The sequence below is a fragment of the Panthera onca genome, chromosome F2 (genome assembly GCF_046562875.1).
Source record: "Panthera onca isolate mPanOnc1 chromosome F2, mPanOnc1 haplotype 2, whole genome shotgun sequence".
NCBI lineage: Eukaryota > Metazoa > Chordata > Mammalia > Carnivora > Felidae > Panthera > Panthera onca.
Window position 1 is genome coordinate 82,590,401 of NC_138356.1, and position 14,196 is coordinate 82,604,596.

At 55.3% G+C, this 14,196-nt stretch overlaps 2 protein-coding genes and 1 long non-coding RNA gene across 19 annotated transcripts; 2 read left to right on the top strand and 1 right to left on the bottom strand.

Moving 5' to 3' along the window:
* Window positions 1-4,573: 4,573 nt before the first annotated feature.
* On the bottom strand, window positions 4,574-7,415 carry LOC132664700 (uncharacterized). Its single transcript, XM_060611558.3, has 2 exons — window positions 7,255-7,415; window positions 4,574-6,064 (listed from the first exon to the last, which is right to left on the bottom strand). The coding sequence occupies exons 1-2, from the start codon at window positions 7,294-7,296 to the stop codon at window positions 5,039-5,041; spliced, it is 1,068 nt and encodes a 355-aa protein (XP_060467541.3). The 5' UTR covers window positions 7,297-7,415; the 3' UTR covers window positions 4,574-5,038.
* LOC144615131 (uncharacterized) lies at window positions 4,996-6,412 on the top strand. 16 transcript variants are annotated; one of them, XR_014136491.1, is made up of 6 exons: window positions 4,996-5,098; window positions 5,152-5,258; window positions 5,299-5,419; window positions 5,502-5,623; window positions 5,769-5,942; window positions 5,984-6,412. It is a non-coding gene; the product is annotated as an uncharacterized LOC144615131 (long non-coding RNA). The 16 variants fall into 16 exon arrangements; XR_014136502.1 differs by having other exon boundaries at window positions 5,997-6,412; XR_014136500.1 differs by having other exon boundaries at window positions 5,769-5,929; window positions 5,997-6,412.
* Window positions 7,416-7,605: 190 nt separating the features above from the next.
* MAPK15 (mitogen-activated protein kinase 15) lies at window positions 7,606-13,858 on the top strand. Of its 2 annotated transcripts, XM_078441925.2 has the most exons (13): window positions 7,606-7,905; window positions 9,109-9,207; window positions 9,659-9,688; window positions 9,806-9,896; window positions 10,421-10,551; window positions 10,632-10,795; window positions 11,002-11,141; window positions 11,824-11,881; window positions 12,234-12,371; window positions 12,494-12,599; window positions 12,739-12,940; window positions 13,039-13,181; window positions 13,269-13,858. In XM_078441925.2, exons 1-13 carry the CDS (start codon window positions 7,837-7,839, stop codon window positions 13,662-13,664), a joined length of 1,767 nt encoding a protein of 588 aa, XP_078298051.2. In that variant the 5' UTR covers window positions 7,606-7,836; the 3' UTR covers window positions 13,665-13,858. The 2 variants fall into 2 exon arrangements, with proteins under 2 accessions (XP_078298051.2, XP_078298052.1); XM_078441926.2 differs by lacking the exon at window positions 13,039-13,181.
* Window positions 13,859-14,196: the final 338 nt, after the last annotated feature.

A 14,196-nucleotide genomic window follows, 5' to 3' on the forward strand; every position in this document is an offset into this window, starting at 1 on the left:
AGCACCTCCTAAAAGCACCACTTCCTGATATTACCACAATGTCTCAACATATGAGTTCTGGGGTGAGAGGCACCAATACTCAGACCACAGCATCATTCATTTAACTTCTCTATGTCTGTATACTTAAGGTGCCTTTCTTGTAGATTGCATATTCTTGGATTCTGATAAAAAAAAAATAAGGTTGTGGGTGCCTGGGTAGCTCAGTCGCTTGAGCATCTAACTTTGGCTCAGGTCATGATTGCGGTGGTCTGTGGGTTGGAGCCCCTTATCGGGCTCTGTGCTGACAGCTTGGAGCCTGGACCCTGCTTCGGATTCTGTGTCTCCCTCTCTCTCTGCCCCTCCCCCGCTCATGCTCTGTCTCTCAAAAAAGAATAAATGTCAAGAAAAAAATTTAAACAAAAATAAGGTTATGCAACTGTTGCCTTAAAATTTTCTCTATTTACTTAAGTAATCTCTAAACCCAATGTGGGGCTTAAACTCATGACCCCAGATCAAGAGTCGTGCATTCTTCCTACTGAGCCAACCAGGTGCCCCAACTGCTGCCTTTTTGTTGGAGCATTGAGACTATTTACATTTAATGTAATCATTTATATGGTTGGGTTTAAGTATACCATCTCAGTATTTGTTTTCTATTTGTCTTATCTGTTTCTTCTTAGTCCTCTTCTTTTTCTACCTTCTTTCTGATTGAGTAATTTTTAATATTTCATTTTATCTAGACTATGGGCTTATTAGCTCTGTCTCTTTAGGTATGTTTTTATTTTATTTTTTTTTAATTTACTTTTATTTTATTTTATCTATCTTTAAATAATATTGTAATTCTTCACATGTAATTTAAGAACCTTACAATAGTATATTTCCATTTTCCTCCTTGGCATATTGATATAATACATTTTACTTTTACAGGTTATAGATCTCACAATATGTTGTTATTCTATCTACTTTAAACAGTTAACTATCTTTTTAATGTTTTATTTGTTTATTTTTAGAAAGATAGTGCACATGCAAGAGCCATGGAGGGTAGAGAGAGAGAATCCCAAGCAGGCCCTACTCTGCTAGTGAGAGCCTGTCGTGGGGCTCGATCCCACAAACTGAGATCATGACCTGAGCCAAAATCAAGAGTTGGACATTTAACTGACTGAGCCACCCAGGCATCCTGGTTAACTATCTTTTTAAAAATTATTTTTAATTGTGGTAAAGAAAAACACAACATAAAAGTTACTACCTTAACTATTTTAAGTGTATAGTTCAGTAGTGTTAAATGTATTTATATTAAGTATATTCACATGTTCACAGATCTCCAGAATTTTTTAATCTTGCAATCTGAAGCTTGATATGCACTAAACAATGACTCCCCATTCTCTCTTCCCCACAGCCCCTGTTAACCACCATTCTACTTTGTTTCTATGAGTTTGACTACTTTATATATCCATATAAGAAGAACCGCACAGTATGTATCTTTTTAATGTTTACTTATTTATTTTGAGAAAGAGAGAGAGAGGGAGAGAGAGAGAGAGAGAGAGAGAGAGAGAGAGAGAGAGAACCCAAGCAGGCTCTGTGCTGGCAGTTCGGAGCATGGTGCAGGGCTTGATCCCACGAACCCATGAGATCACAACCTGAACAGAAATCAAGAGTCAGACACTCAGCTGACTGAAGCACTCAGGCGCCCCACACGGTGTGTGTCTTTTTGTGATTGGTTTATTTCACTCAGCATAATGTCCATGTTCACTCATGTTGTAGCATATAACAAGATTTCCTTCCTTTTTGAGGGTGAATAATATTCAATTGTATGTATAGCTACATTTTGTTTATCCATCCACCAATGGACATTTGGGCTGTCTCTACCTCTTGGTTATTGTGAATAATGTTATGAAGAAGGATGTGCTAATATCTCCTTGAGACCCTGCCTTTAATTCTTTTGGATATATGCTCACTTTTGGAAGCGAGATTGCTGACTCATAGAGTGGTTCTAATTTTAATTCTTTTAGGAATAATCATACTGTTTTCCATATTGGTTACACCATTTTATAATCCCATCAACAGTGTCCAAGGGTTCCAGTTCCACATCCTCACCACCAATTTTACCATTTTCATTTTTTGTTTGCTTTGCTTTGCTTTGCTTTGTTGTTTTTGTTTTTGTTCTTTGCCATCCTAATAGGCATGAGGTGGTATCTCATTATGGTTGTAATTTGATTCGAGAGAGACTTTTGATTATATCGTTGAGTTATCAGGTCTAAGTGGGGCAGTCAACTATCTTTTAATGAAATTTAGTAGATGAGATGAGAAAAATGTCTTTTATATTTACCCACCTGTCTCCCATTTCCAGGGCTGTTTTTTTTTTTTTTTTTTTTTTTTTTTTTTAATGTCGATCCAGATTTTCATCTAGAATTATTTTTCTTCATCCAAGAAAACTTTATTTTATTTTATTTTGTAGTGTGGGTCTGCAGGTGTTATATACTTCCAATTTTTTTTCTTTGAAAAAACTATTGTCTTCATTTTTGAAGGATATTTTCTCTGAGTATATAACTCTAGATTGGCAGTGTTTTTGTTTTGTTTATTTTTCTTTTTGTTTTTAGTTCACTAATCATGTTCTTGCTTTGTCTTCTGGCCTAAAATTATTTTCTGACAAGAACTCTGCAGTCATAGTTATTTTTGTTTCTCTGTATTTTTTTTTTTTGATAATTGTAGTACTTTTATCACTTTTTCAGCAATTTATTTATCATGTGCTTATTGTGGCTTCCTTTGGGTTTTTCCTACTTAGGTTTCATTGAAATTCCTAGATTTGTGAGTGTATGATTTTTCCTTCAAATCTGCAAAATTTTCAGCCATTGCTCCCAATGATACTTTCTGCATCGCTCTCTTTTGTTGATATGATCCCACAGGTTCTTCGGTTTAGTTTTGTTTTTTTCCCCTCTGTTTCAACGTGGATAGTTCCTATTGCTGTGTCTTCAAGTTCACTGATATCTCTTCTGCTGTTAAGTTCATCCAATGAATTTTCGCTTCAGAGATTTTATTTTTCAACTCTAGCAAGTTCTTTTTTATAACTTCTCATCTCATCATATTCATGTCTTTCTTTAAATCCCTGGGCATGTTTATAACAGCTATTTCTTTTTTTCAACGTTTTTTTTTTTTTTTTTTTTTTTTTTTTTTTTTTTTTTTATTTTTGGGACAGAGAGAGACAAAGCATGAACGGGGGAGGGGCAGAGAGAGAAGGAGACACAGAATCGGAAAGAGGCTCCAGGCTCCGAGCTGTCAGCCCAGAGCCTGACGCGGGGCTCGAACTCACGGACCGCGAGATCGTGACCTGGCTGAAGTCGGACGCTTAACCGACTGCGCCACCCAGGCGCCCCATAACAGCTATTTCTTAAGTCATTGCCAATTCCGTCATCTCTGTCACTTATGGGTCTAGTTCTGTCAACTGGCTTTTCTCCTGGGTCTGGATCATGTGTTCCTCCTTCCTCATAAGCTTTGTAACTTTTTTATTGAGGTAAAATTCACATAAAATTACCTACATTAAAGTATACATCTCAGTGGCATTTGGTACTTTCACAGTGTTAAGTAACCACTACCTCGATCTAGTTACAGAACGTTTTCATCATCCTAAAGGGAACCTGTATCCACTAAGTAGTCACTACCCATTCCTCTTCCCAACCCCCTCTGCCCCCGGGAAACCACCTATCTGCTCTCTGTCCCTATACACGTACTTATTCTGAATATTTCATATATGTGGCATTGTATGTGTGACTTTTTGAATCTAACCTCTTTCACTTAGCACAATGTTTCTGAGACTCACCACATTGTAACATGTAGCCAAACTTCAGTCCTTTTTTCTAAAATTTTTTAAATGTTTATTATTTTTGAGAGAGAAAGCATGAGTGGGGGAGGGCAGAGAGAGAGAGAGAGAGAGAGGGAGAGACATGGGATCTGAGGCAGGCTCCGGGCTCTGAGCTGTCAGCACTGAGCCTGACGCAGGGCTGGAACTCACAAACTGAGAGATCATGACCTGAGCCAAAGTTGGAAGCTCAACCGACTGAGCCACCCAGGCGCCCCTTTGGTGTTTCCCTTTAAAGAGTGTTGACGTTTTCTGGCAAGCATTTAAGCTATGTTTGTATAATCTTGTTCCTTTCAAGGCTTGTTCTCCACACTCATGATGGGTGTGGAGTAGGCTTTAGTCTAGAGCTGGTTCAGTCACTTTACTGAGATGTGACCTGTCTCGGCTCTCTCCTGAATGCTCTGGTGTCCAACGTGGCTTCTTGGCAGTTAACGACCTCCCTACCTAAGTGAAACCTGAGAATTGTTCAGCAACTCCCACACCTCCAGGCCCCACCCCCTGACGCCAAGTTGTTCTTTGCCTGGACTTGATGGCAGTAGGCCAGGTTCGAGGACCCAGGGGATCCTATAGGACCAGCCAGGACTCTCCTTGGCTTCATGAAGGACGCAGGACGGAAATCAAACATGAGTCAACAGGAAGTGAGAGCAGACATTATTGAAGCTACAGGGAGACCAGATACAGACAGAGCATCTGGGAGACTCAGAAAGGAAAGGACCATGAGTCTCATCTTTGTCTGGGGTTTGGGTTTTCTTTTACTTAAAAAAAAAAAAGATTTTTTGTTGAATGCTCAGCTGACTGAGCCCCTATTTTTGTCTCATTTAAAGTAATATTTTTTTAATGTTTACTTATTTCTGAGAGTGGAAGAGAGACAAAGCACGACTGGGGAAGGGGCAGAGAGAAAGGGAGACACAGAATCCGAAGCAGGCTCCAGCCTCTGCACTGACAGCAGAGAGCCTGATACAGGGCTCAAACTCATGAACTGTGAGATCGTGACCCAAGCTGAAGTCAGATGCTTAACCGACTGAGCCACCTAGGTGCCCTGTTTTATTTTTAAGTAAACTCTACACCTAACGTGGGGCTCAAACTCACAACCCCAAGATCAAGAGTCACATGCTCTAACGACTGAGCCAACCAGGTGCCCTTGGGTCTGGGGTTTTCACTGAGGATGGTGGTCTGGCGTAGGTGTCCTCTCCGGCATCCAGGAACTGGTCAGAACAAACACCAGGGCATATGGGTTATTCCTGAGAGCCAGGAGGTCTTGGCCTGGAGGTCTGACTTGGAGATCTTGGCATGGAGGTCTGGCTTGGTGGTCTCACTTGGAGGTCTGACTTGGAGGTCTGGCTTGGAGGTCTTGGCATGAAGGTCTGGCTTGGAGATCTTGGCATGGAGGTCTTGGCATGGAGGTCTGGCTTGGTGGTCTGGCTTGGAGGTCTGGCTTGGTGGTCTGGCTTGGAGGTCTTGGCTTGGAGGTCTTGGCTTGGAGGTCTTGGCATGGAGGTCTGGCTTGGAGGTCTGGCTTGGTGGTCTTGGCATGAAGGTCTGGCTTGGTGGTCTGGCTTGGAGGTCTGGCTTGGTGGTCTTGGCATGGAGGTCTTGGCATGGAGGTTTGGCTTGGTGGTCTTGGCTTGGAGGTCTTGGCATGGAGGTCTGGCTTGGAGGTCTTGGCTTGGAGGTCTTGGCATGGAGGTCTTGGCATGGAGGTCTTGGCATGGAGGTCTGGCTTGGTGGTCTGGTTTGGTGGTCTTGGCATGGAGATCTGGCTTGGTGGTCTGGTTTGGTGGTCTTGGCATGGAGGTCTGGCATGAAGGTCTGGCTTTGTGGTCTGGCTTGGAGGTGTGGCTTGGTGGTCTTGGCATGGAGGTCTGGCTTGGTGGTCTGGCTTGGAGGTGTGGCTTGGTGGTCTTGGCATGAAGGTCTGGCTTGGAGGTCTGGCTTGGAGGTCTTGGGATGGAGATATGGCTTGGTGGTCTTGGCATGGAGTCTTGGCATGGAGGTCTGGTTTGGTGGTCTGGCTTGGAGGTCTTGGCTTGGAGGTCTTGGCATGGAGGTCTGGCTTGGTGGTCTTGGCATGGAGTCTTGGCATGGAGGTCTGGCTTGGAGGTCTGGCTTGGCGGTCTTGGCATGGAGATATGGCTTGGTGGTCTTGGCGTGGAGTCTTGGCATGGAGGTCTGGCTTGGAGGTCTTGGCATGAAGGTCTGGCTTGGAGGTCTGGCTTGGTGGTCTGACATTGATGTCTGGAATACACGTGTAATGACTTTGTCAGGTCTTTCTCACCCTGTCCTTCCTTAGACATTCTCTGTTCTAGAGAAATCATGAACTCCTTGTTCCTTACATGGAGGATGTACACTGTTTGCATTCTGAGGCATGTGTAGAGTGGGCTGCGGGCCCTACCAAGAACAGAAGCAGCGGGGCGCCTGGGTGGCTCCATCGGTTAGAGGCCTGACTTCAACGGGGGTCATGATCTCAAGGTTCTGGAGGTTCCAGTCCCACCTTAAGCTCTGCGCTGACAGCTTAGGATTCTGTGTCTCCCCTCCCTCTGCTCCCTCCCTATTCGTGCTCTCTCTCTCTCTCTCTCTCTCTCTGTCTCTCAAAAATAAATAAACGTTAAGAGAAAAAAAAAGGCAGGCAGGAAAAGGAGCAAAAAGCAGATTTGTATGGAGTCCTTCAGCTTCCCCGTCTCAGCCTGGGGGGACCTTCTCCCACTCCTCCCCAGACACAGGCCGGCCCTGGAATCGGAGGACCTTGTTTGTTCCTGTTTTGCCAAGATCGCGGTCCTGCGCCGCTGGGTGCCCAACCTCCAGACAGTTGCACATGTTTTGTCCAGTTTTCCAGCTGTTTCCCGGGGGAGGGCGCGTCCAGTGCTGGTGACTCGGTCGGAACGGAAGAGCGGCCTCTCTTGGTCCTTCCGGGTTTCTTTCCCCTGTTCGCTCTCCGCGTCCTCCAGCTTCATACCGTGTTACGACTGAAGTGGCACACACTGCAGGTACACGACTGAGACACTTCAGACCCAAGTGTGCACCCTGAGCGCGTCCGCACAACCCAGCGCTTCTGAGGCCTTGGGAAGCTCTGGGGGGCTCGCAACCGCGCCCCTCGCCTCCCCCCGCCTCTCCACGCTGTGCGAAGCATTTTCTGCAGCTCTGGAAAAACGGAATCACACAGCGGGGCTCGCGAGAAGTGCGGCCCAGTGGGCCGACCGCCTCCGAGGTCCAGCGTGTGTGTTCGCAGGCGCTTCTCCCTTGTTTGCTGAGCCCCGCGCCACCGGAGGCGCAGCCGCCTGTGGTTTATGCACTCCTGTCTCAAATTCGGGTCGTTTCCAGTCTGGGGCTGCTACGAACATCCGTGCGTGATTCTCCGTGTGGACCCAGGTTTTCATTTCTCTTGGGCAAGCACCCAGGGAAGAACGCCGGGGTCACGGTGAACTTACGCTCAAGGAACTGCAAGGAGGCGGCCGGGAGGGAGAGAGCATGCCTGGCCCCGCAGTCCGGCTTCAGAGGCCCCGGGGCCCAGCGGGGTGGGGGGCGCAAAGGGGCAGCGGGACCAGGGAGGGGGAGGGGGCCGCCGCGGGGCGGTGGGGACCCGGGCGGGGGGGGGAGAGGGGGGCGGCGTGGGGAGCGCAGCGGGGGTGGGGTTACGGGGTGGGAGGAGGGTCGGGGGTGCTGCGGAGGCGGGGTTACGGGGTAGGGGTAGAGGCGTGGGGACCGCAGCGGGGGCCTGGGAGGGAACGGGGTGCGGAAGTGGGGGTGGGAGCGCGGCGGGGGCGGAGGCAGGAGGCAGTAAGGCGGGCGGGGGCGGGGCGGGCGGGGGCGGGGCGGCCGGGAGGAGCTCTGGGCCTATCCGGATCGGGCGGGGCTTGGGCCGTAGATCCCGCCCCACGCCAGCGCCGCGGAGGCGCAAGGGAGGGGTATCACCACGCCCTCCCCACCCCCCCCCCAGTTTCCAAGGCAACCGGGTTCAACAGTTTCTGCGCTGCCGGCGTCCGGAGGCCCCCGGGCGCCCACCTGTAGGCATGTGCGCCGCGGAGGTGGACCATCAAGTTGCCCAGAGATACCTGCTCAAGCGGCGGCTGGGGAAGGGGGTGAGCCCGGCACCTGCAGGGCGGGGGAAGGTCCAGTCGGAGGTCTGTTCCCTCCGACGCGGCCAGGGATCCCTGGGCTCACGTCCTGTTTCCTCCGTGGACTGGACGGTGGCTTGGGCAAGCCACCGAGCCCCTCGGGCCTCAGTTTCCTGTAGGGGGGCTCTAACAGCGCCCACTGCAAGTGAACCTGTCGCCTGGCTCTAGGTCCACAGCGGCCTCAGGTCAGAGGGATCGTGGACAAACACTCCCCCCACCCCGTCCCCCGTCCCCTGCTGCCAGCTGCCTCTCCTGGGCCCATAGAACACTAAGGAGGCCGGGCCCACCCACTCCGATCACTAAAGGCGATGGGTGGGTCCCAAGCCTGGCCCAGGAAGGGCCTGAGCGGGTAAATGGGCATGGAGCGAGCCACATGTGAGCGATTGTGCGTTTGTGTGTGACAGCATGTGGGATTGTGTACAAGAGTGTTTGTGAAGGTGTGTGGCTGGGTGGGTGGTATTGGGGAGAAGAAAAGCACGTTCCAAACAGCACAGACAGCAGGTGCAAAGGCCCTGAGGTAAGAACTTGCTGGCTGTGGGGAAACAGCAGAGTTGATGTGAACTGGTTAAGAATAACTACGGGAGGGCTGGGATCACCTGTGGCTTTGGGAAACTGCAGAGATTTCTGGGCATGACACGCAGTGGTAGCAGACATTGGTGCCGCTTTACAAGGCTCACCCTGCCTGCTGTGTAGAGGACAGACTGTAGTGTGGGCTAGGGAGGCCAGTTAAGAGGTTAGTGTAGCGATCCAGACAAGAGATGGGGGAGAGGCAAGAGTCCCAGGTGGGGCAGCAAGAGGTCAGATTCTGATGAAGTTTGGAGGTGGAGCGAACAGGATTTGCTGATAGGCTGGATGCAGGGTGTGAAAGAGGGGAGAGGTGCCCAGAACAGGCTTTGGCTTCCACCCTGAATCTCCCTTTTGTAACCTTATTTCTTCCTGGAGCCTTGCTTCTCATCACCATCTTCTGGAAAACCTGGGGTGGGTGTGGGGGGGGGGGGTGCTGCTGCAGCAGCCTTAGCAGCCCGCAGCTGTGGGGACCTTGCCCGGAGCCATAGGCCCTCACCACACCCTCACTCCCTCCCCGGAGCCTCAGGCAGCCTGCTGGGCAGGGGAGGGCTGGACAGGAGGCTGGCCCCGTGCCCAGCAAGCTGACCACCGTCCTCGCAGGCCTACGGCATTGTGTGGAAGGCAGTGGATAGGAGGACTGGTGAAGTCGTGGCCATCAAGAAAATCTTCGATGCCTTTAGGGATAAGACGGACGCCCAGGTGAGTGGAGAGGAGGCGTGAGAAGGACAAGGGCAGGGGTGCGGGGGGGACCCCTTCTGCCTTGGTGCCTGGAAGCTCCAGTGTATTTCTGAAGCCGATTCACAGCAGGTCTCTATAATTGCTCAGACATGACCGGAACCTGTGGTCCAGCAGGTGTGGGTGACGTCTGTCAATCCCTGTGGATCCTTTCGAGAAATGAGCTTCCGGGGAGCCTGGGGGGCTCAGTTAGTTAAGCGTCTGACTCGTGATTCCGGCTCTGGTCATGATCTCACGATCTGTGAGACTGAGCCCAGCGTAGGGCTCTGCTAGCCTTGGAGACGGCTTACGATTGTCTTCCTCTGCACCTCTCCTGCTCACACAGGTGCTCTCTTTTTCTGTCTTTCCAAAAAAAAAAAGGAGGCGGGCTTCCTTCTCGCCCCATACTTACGCTCAAATTTCTGTCTCACTCCAGAGAACGTTCCGGGAAATCATGCTGCTCCAGGTGAGCAGCCCGGGCCACCTGGCAGCCCCTCCAGGTGCAGGTTCTCCCAGCAAGGTGGGGGGGGAAACCCAGATCTGCGTCCCCCCCAAAGCACACAGCCCCTGGCTCTTTCCTCAGCAACTTGGGGACCATCCTAACATCATCCGCCTCCTGGACGTGATCCGGGCGGAGAACGACAGGGACATTTACCTGGTGTTTGAGTCTATGGGTAAGTGAGGCCTTCTCACCCTCCAGCCTCACCTCAGTCCTGGTCCAGGACCCTCCAGTGGCCCGGATCCCTTTACATGTCCCTCTGCGGCCGGGTCACCGCAGTGGTCAGTTGTCACCCAGAACAGTTTCTTGGTGTGGCTGGTGCGCATGGTCAGCGCCTGGGCCTGGCAGTGACCCCTGGAGCCCACCTCCATGAGGCTCCTGCTTTTTCCACTGTTTGCAACTGTTTTTCCTCTTTCTACCCATGTTCTAAAACAAAGCAACATGAGATAAAGTATTAAAAATCACCCCAGACACTGTTATTGCTGTGCTGGCAAAGACAGAGCAGGCCCGAAGAAGCCTGCGAGAGCCACTGGGAAGCGTGTGTACCCGGGACAGGGTTAGGAACAGGGTTCTGAGGGTGGCTGGTGCCACCTGGGGACCGCGACCGGGGGAGGGCTGAGCACCCCTACAAGGGTCAAAGGTGGGGCAGACTTGTCCAGTGTCCCCAGGCCCCCCAGACTGACCTGCGTGCTCCCCCAGACACTGACCTGAACGCCGTCATCTGTAAGGGCAGGCTGCTGAAGGACGTCCACAAGCGCTTCATCATGTACCAGCTCCTGCGGGCCACCAAGTTCATCCACTCAGGAGGCGTCATCCACCGGGACCAGAAGGTGCCACCCACAGTCCAGTCACGGCTGCCCCCCAGCGTGTGCACCCACCATTAGCCCTCAGCCCACCTCCTCTCCTGCAGCCGTCCAACATTCTCCTGGACGCCAGCTGCTTGGTGAAACTCTGTGACTTTGGTCTCGCCCGCCCTCTCGGGGGCCTCCCTGAGGGGCCTGAGGGCCCGGCCCTGACAGACTACGTGGCCACACGCTGGTACCGGGCTCCGGAGGTGCTGCTGTCCTCGAGCTGGTAACAGCGTCGCCCCCTCCCCCTGCAGTACCCCCTGTGTCTTCTCACCCAGCCAAGGCCCCGAGGCCTTCCTGTGCCTTCGCTTTGTGCCCTCACCGGCCCCCTCCTAGCACCCCAGGCCCTGCCCCTTTGAGTGTCTCTCCTCCTCCCTCCACATCTACCTCTGGGGTCCCCCCCCCCCAAGCCTCCACCCCTTCCTGCCCCAGGTACACCCCTGGGGTGGACATGTGGAGTCTGGGCTGCGTCCTGGGGGAGATGCTTCGGGGGAGACCCCTGTTCCCAGGCACATCTACACTCCACCAGCTGGAGCTGATCCTGGAGACCATCCCGCCTCCATCCAAGGAGGGTGAGTATGTGTCCAGGGGCCTGCTGGGCACTGGCGATCCCAAGGGTCAGAGCACCCAGCTCTGGGGGCAAGCACATGATGGGCCAGGAGTGGTAGGGAGGAGTCTGGGGAAGAGGGGTGGGGAAGGTCCAAAGTTTCAGGAAAACCTGAAAGGGCAGGCCCCACACATAGTAGGCCCAGGGAGGAGCTGCTGGGGGCTTTGGGATAGCAACTGGACGGGTCTGCAAGGCGGGCAGGGCCTGGCCACAGGTCCTTGAGGGCCGAGCGATGCTCATAAAGGGTCCGGCTGAGCGGCTGAGGGATGGGGGCCGGGCAGGGGAGGTTGGGGGTTGGGGGAAGATGTGGAGGAAGGTAGGCTGCAGCAGAGGTAGGTGGCTTAGGTGGGGGTGGGGGGTGGGGAGGGTCTGTCCTTGTTCCTGGGGGAGGGAGCAGAGCAAGAGAGGGGAAGGACCAGGTGGGGAAGTCGGGGAAGGGGTTCTTCCGTGGAGGTGGGGGTGCCTGGATGTGGAGTGCATGCGTGGGGGTGTAAGTGTGCAAGGGCCAGCACACGGGTGGGGCCCGAATCCAGATACTGAAGCCCTGCAGAGAGGCCACTCCCTGGGGCGGGAGGAACGACTGGCCCCAGACCTCCCTGGGCCCGGCCCCCCTGAGCACACACCACCCCTGTCCACCCTCCCTGCAGACCTCCTGGCTCTCAGCTCAAGCTTCAGCGCCTCAGTCCTGCCCTGCCTGGGGTCCCGGTGAGCGGGGCTGCTGAGGAGCCTGGCTGGCACTCCTCCTGTAAATTTGCTGGCCAGTCTGCCCGCCCAGACCCGGGCCCTGGCCTTCTGATGGCAGGCCCAAACCCAGCGAGTTGGAATTTCCAGCACCGCCCGGCTTGGCCTGGGGGCATGGGCGGGCCGGCGGGAACTGCACTTCGCGGGGCGTGGAGAGCAAGGGACCAGAGGACGAGGCAGGGAGGGGTGGGCCATCAGTGCCATGCTGCCTGGGGGTGTCGTGTGGGGAGGGGAGATGCAGGAGGCAGTTAAGTGGCTGGGCGGAGGACGGGGAGGGGCCCGCCCTGGAAAGGGAACAATATGCAGGCACCTACAGGCCACGGCAGACGCTGGACGCCCTCCTGCCGCCAGACACCCCCCCGGAGGCCCTGGATCTCCTCAAGGGACTCCTGGTATTTGCCCCGGGCAAGCGGCTTAGCGCAGCGCAGGCGCTGCGGCACCCCTACGTGCAGAGGTAGGGGCGGGGTCCCCTGGCCCAGCTCCTGCTTTGCCCGTCTTGTCTTGGGTGTTGGGTCCCGGACCTGGGCTCGGCCGGAGAGGCCGTCTTGACCGCAGCCCGAGGCTGGCTCCCCGCAGGTTCCACTGCCCCGCTCGCGAGCAGACCCTGGATGCGGCTGTGCGGCTCCCGGTGCTCGAAGGAGTTCAGCTGTCAGCCCCTGAGTACCGCCGCCGCGTCTATCAGGTGCTCCGGTCCGCGACCACGATCTTCCCACACCCACGCTCACCCTCGAGTGCCCCCCCCCCCCCCCCCCCGCCTCAGCGACCCCCAGAACCCTCTACACCCGCGCCGTCCACCTCTGAGCGCCCCTCGCCTCCCGCAGATGATCCTGGAGCGCAGGGGCGGCGGCCCCGGCCCGAGAGGGAAGGGCCCGGGGGGCACGCCCCCGGGGACGGAGCCCAGCGCCCCCCGGGCCCAGGCGCGCCTGCGCTCACCCAGAGCCGTCCCTCAGCTGTCCCCGGGCTCGCCCTCGCAGAAGCCCGGTGCCGTCGCCCAGAGCAGCCTGGGTCAGCAGTCCGCACACGGTGTGTGCCCCGCCCCCCCGGAGCGCGGCCCCTGACCCTTCTGGGTGGAGCCACCAAGGGTCCGCAGCGCCGGACTAACCCCGGGGGTTGGTCTTCAGACCCCACAGACGTTCCCTGCGGAGCCGAGAACCTTCCCCGGCCGAACGTGGTGCCCCTGCTCCAGCCCCCGCCCCCAGGGGGTCTCGGGAGGGCGGAAAGGCCCCCTGGGGTGACGGCACAGGCCCCCTCGGGCCACTCGTGGGTAGGTTGACCGGGGAGGGCCCCTCTCACTGTACTTCCGAGGGCGGCGCCCGGTTGGGCGGTGACCCTGTGACGCGCCCCCTCCCAGGTGAAGCCCAGCGTGAAGGGGGCGGCGCCCTCCCTGGCCTCTCAGGCCGCCGCCCGGGTGGCCGTCCAGGCCCTGATCCGGAGCGACTGGAATCCGGGCCGTGGGGTGAGGGCGAGCGGCCCCCCGACCGCTCCCCCAGCCCCCCGGCCCCGTCCCCTCGCGCGGCCCCCAGACTGTGTGCGGGTCCCTCGCGGGCTTCCTGTGGATGCGCGGCCCGAGCCCCGGCCGGGCCGGAGGATGTTCGGCGCCCCGGCCTGGCAGGGGGCGCAGGGCGCCGCGAGGGCCGCGCTCGGGGGCTATTCTCAAGCCTACGGTACCGTCTGCCATTCGGCGCTGGGCCGCTTGCTCCTGCTCCCGGGCCCCGCGCGTAAGCCGCCCTGCCAGCCCACGACCTAGCTCCTGTGCTCAGCCCGCGTCCCTCGCCCAGCCCTGGATCTGCCCCCGAGTGCCCCGTGCTGCCCACCCCCTCCTACCCGCTCCCCCTTTTGCCTGCCCACACCCTTGAGTTCCAGGGAGCTTGTCCAGCCGTGTCTGGGGGAGTGGGAGAGGTCCCCACCCACCCCCAGCCACTTCCTCCAATAAAGTCGTGTTTGGCCACAGTCTACCTGTTCGTCTTTTGTCCTCAGTGAGGGACTCCCTCTGAGGCCACGGAGTCCACCCCCTTCCGAGGACCCAGATGTCTAGTATAGAGTCTATGAGAAGCTGCGTGGCCCCCCTCTGCCCAGCACCCAGTGCTTTCCCTCTAGGCTCACATCACCAAAGGCTGGCCCCTGGCGGGGGGGGGGGGGGGGCTCCTTGGGTCCAGCTTCCCGTCCTCTGTCCACAAATGCTCTGGGGACTGCGTGGTGCCCATCAGAGGGACCACGCTGTCCCCAGGGGTTCCTGGAAGGGCAGGGGCTTGTGCACCTGCTGCCTGGATGCAAGCCAT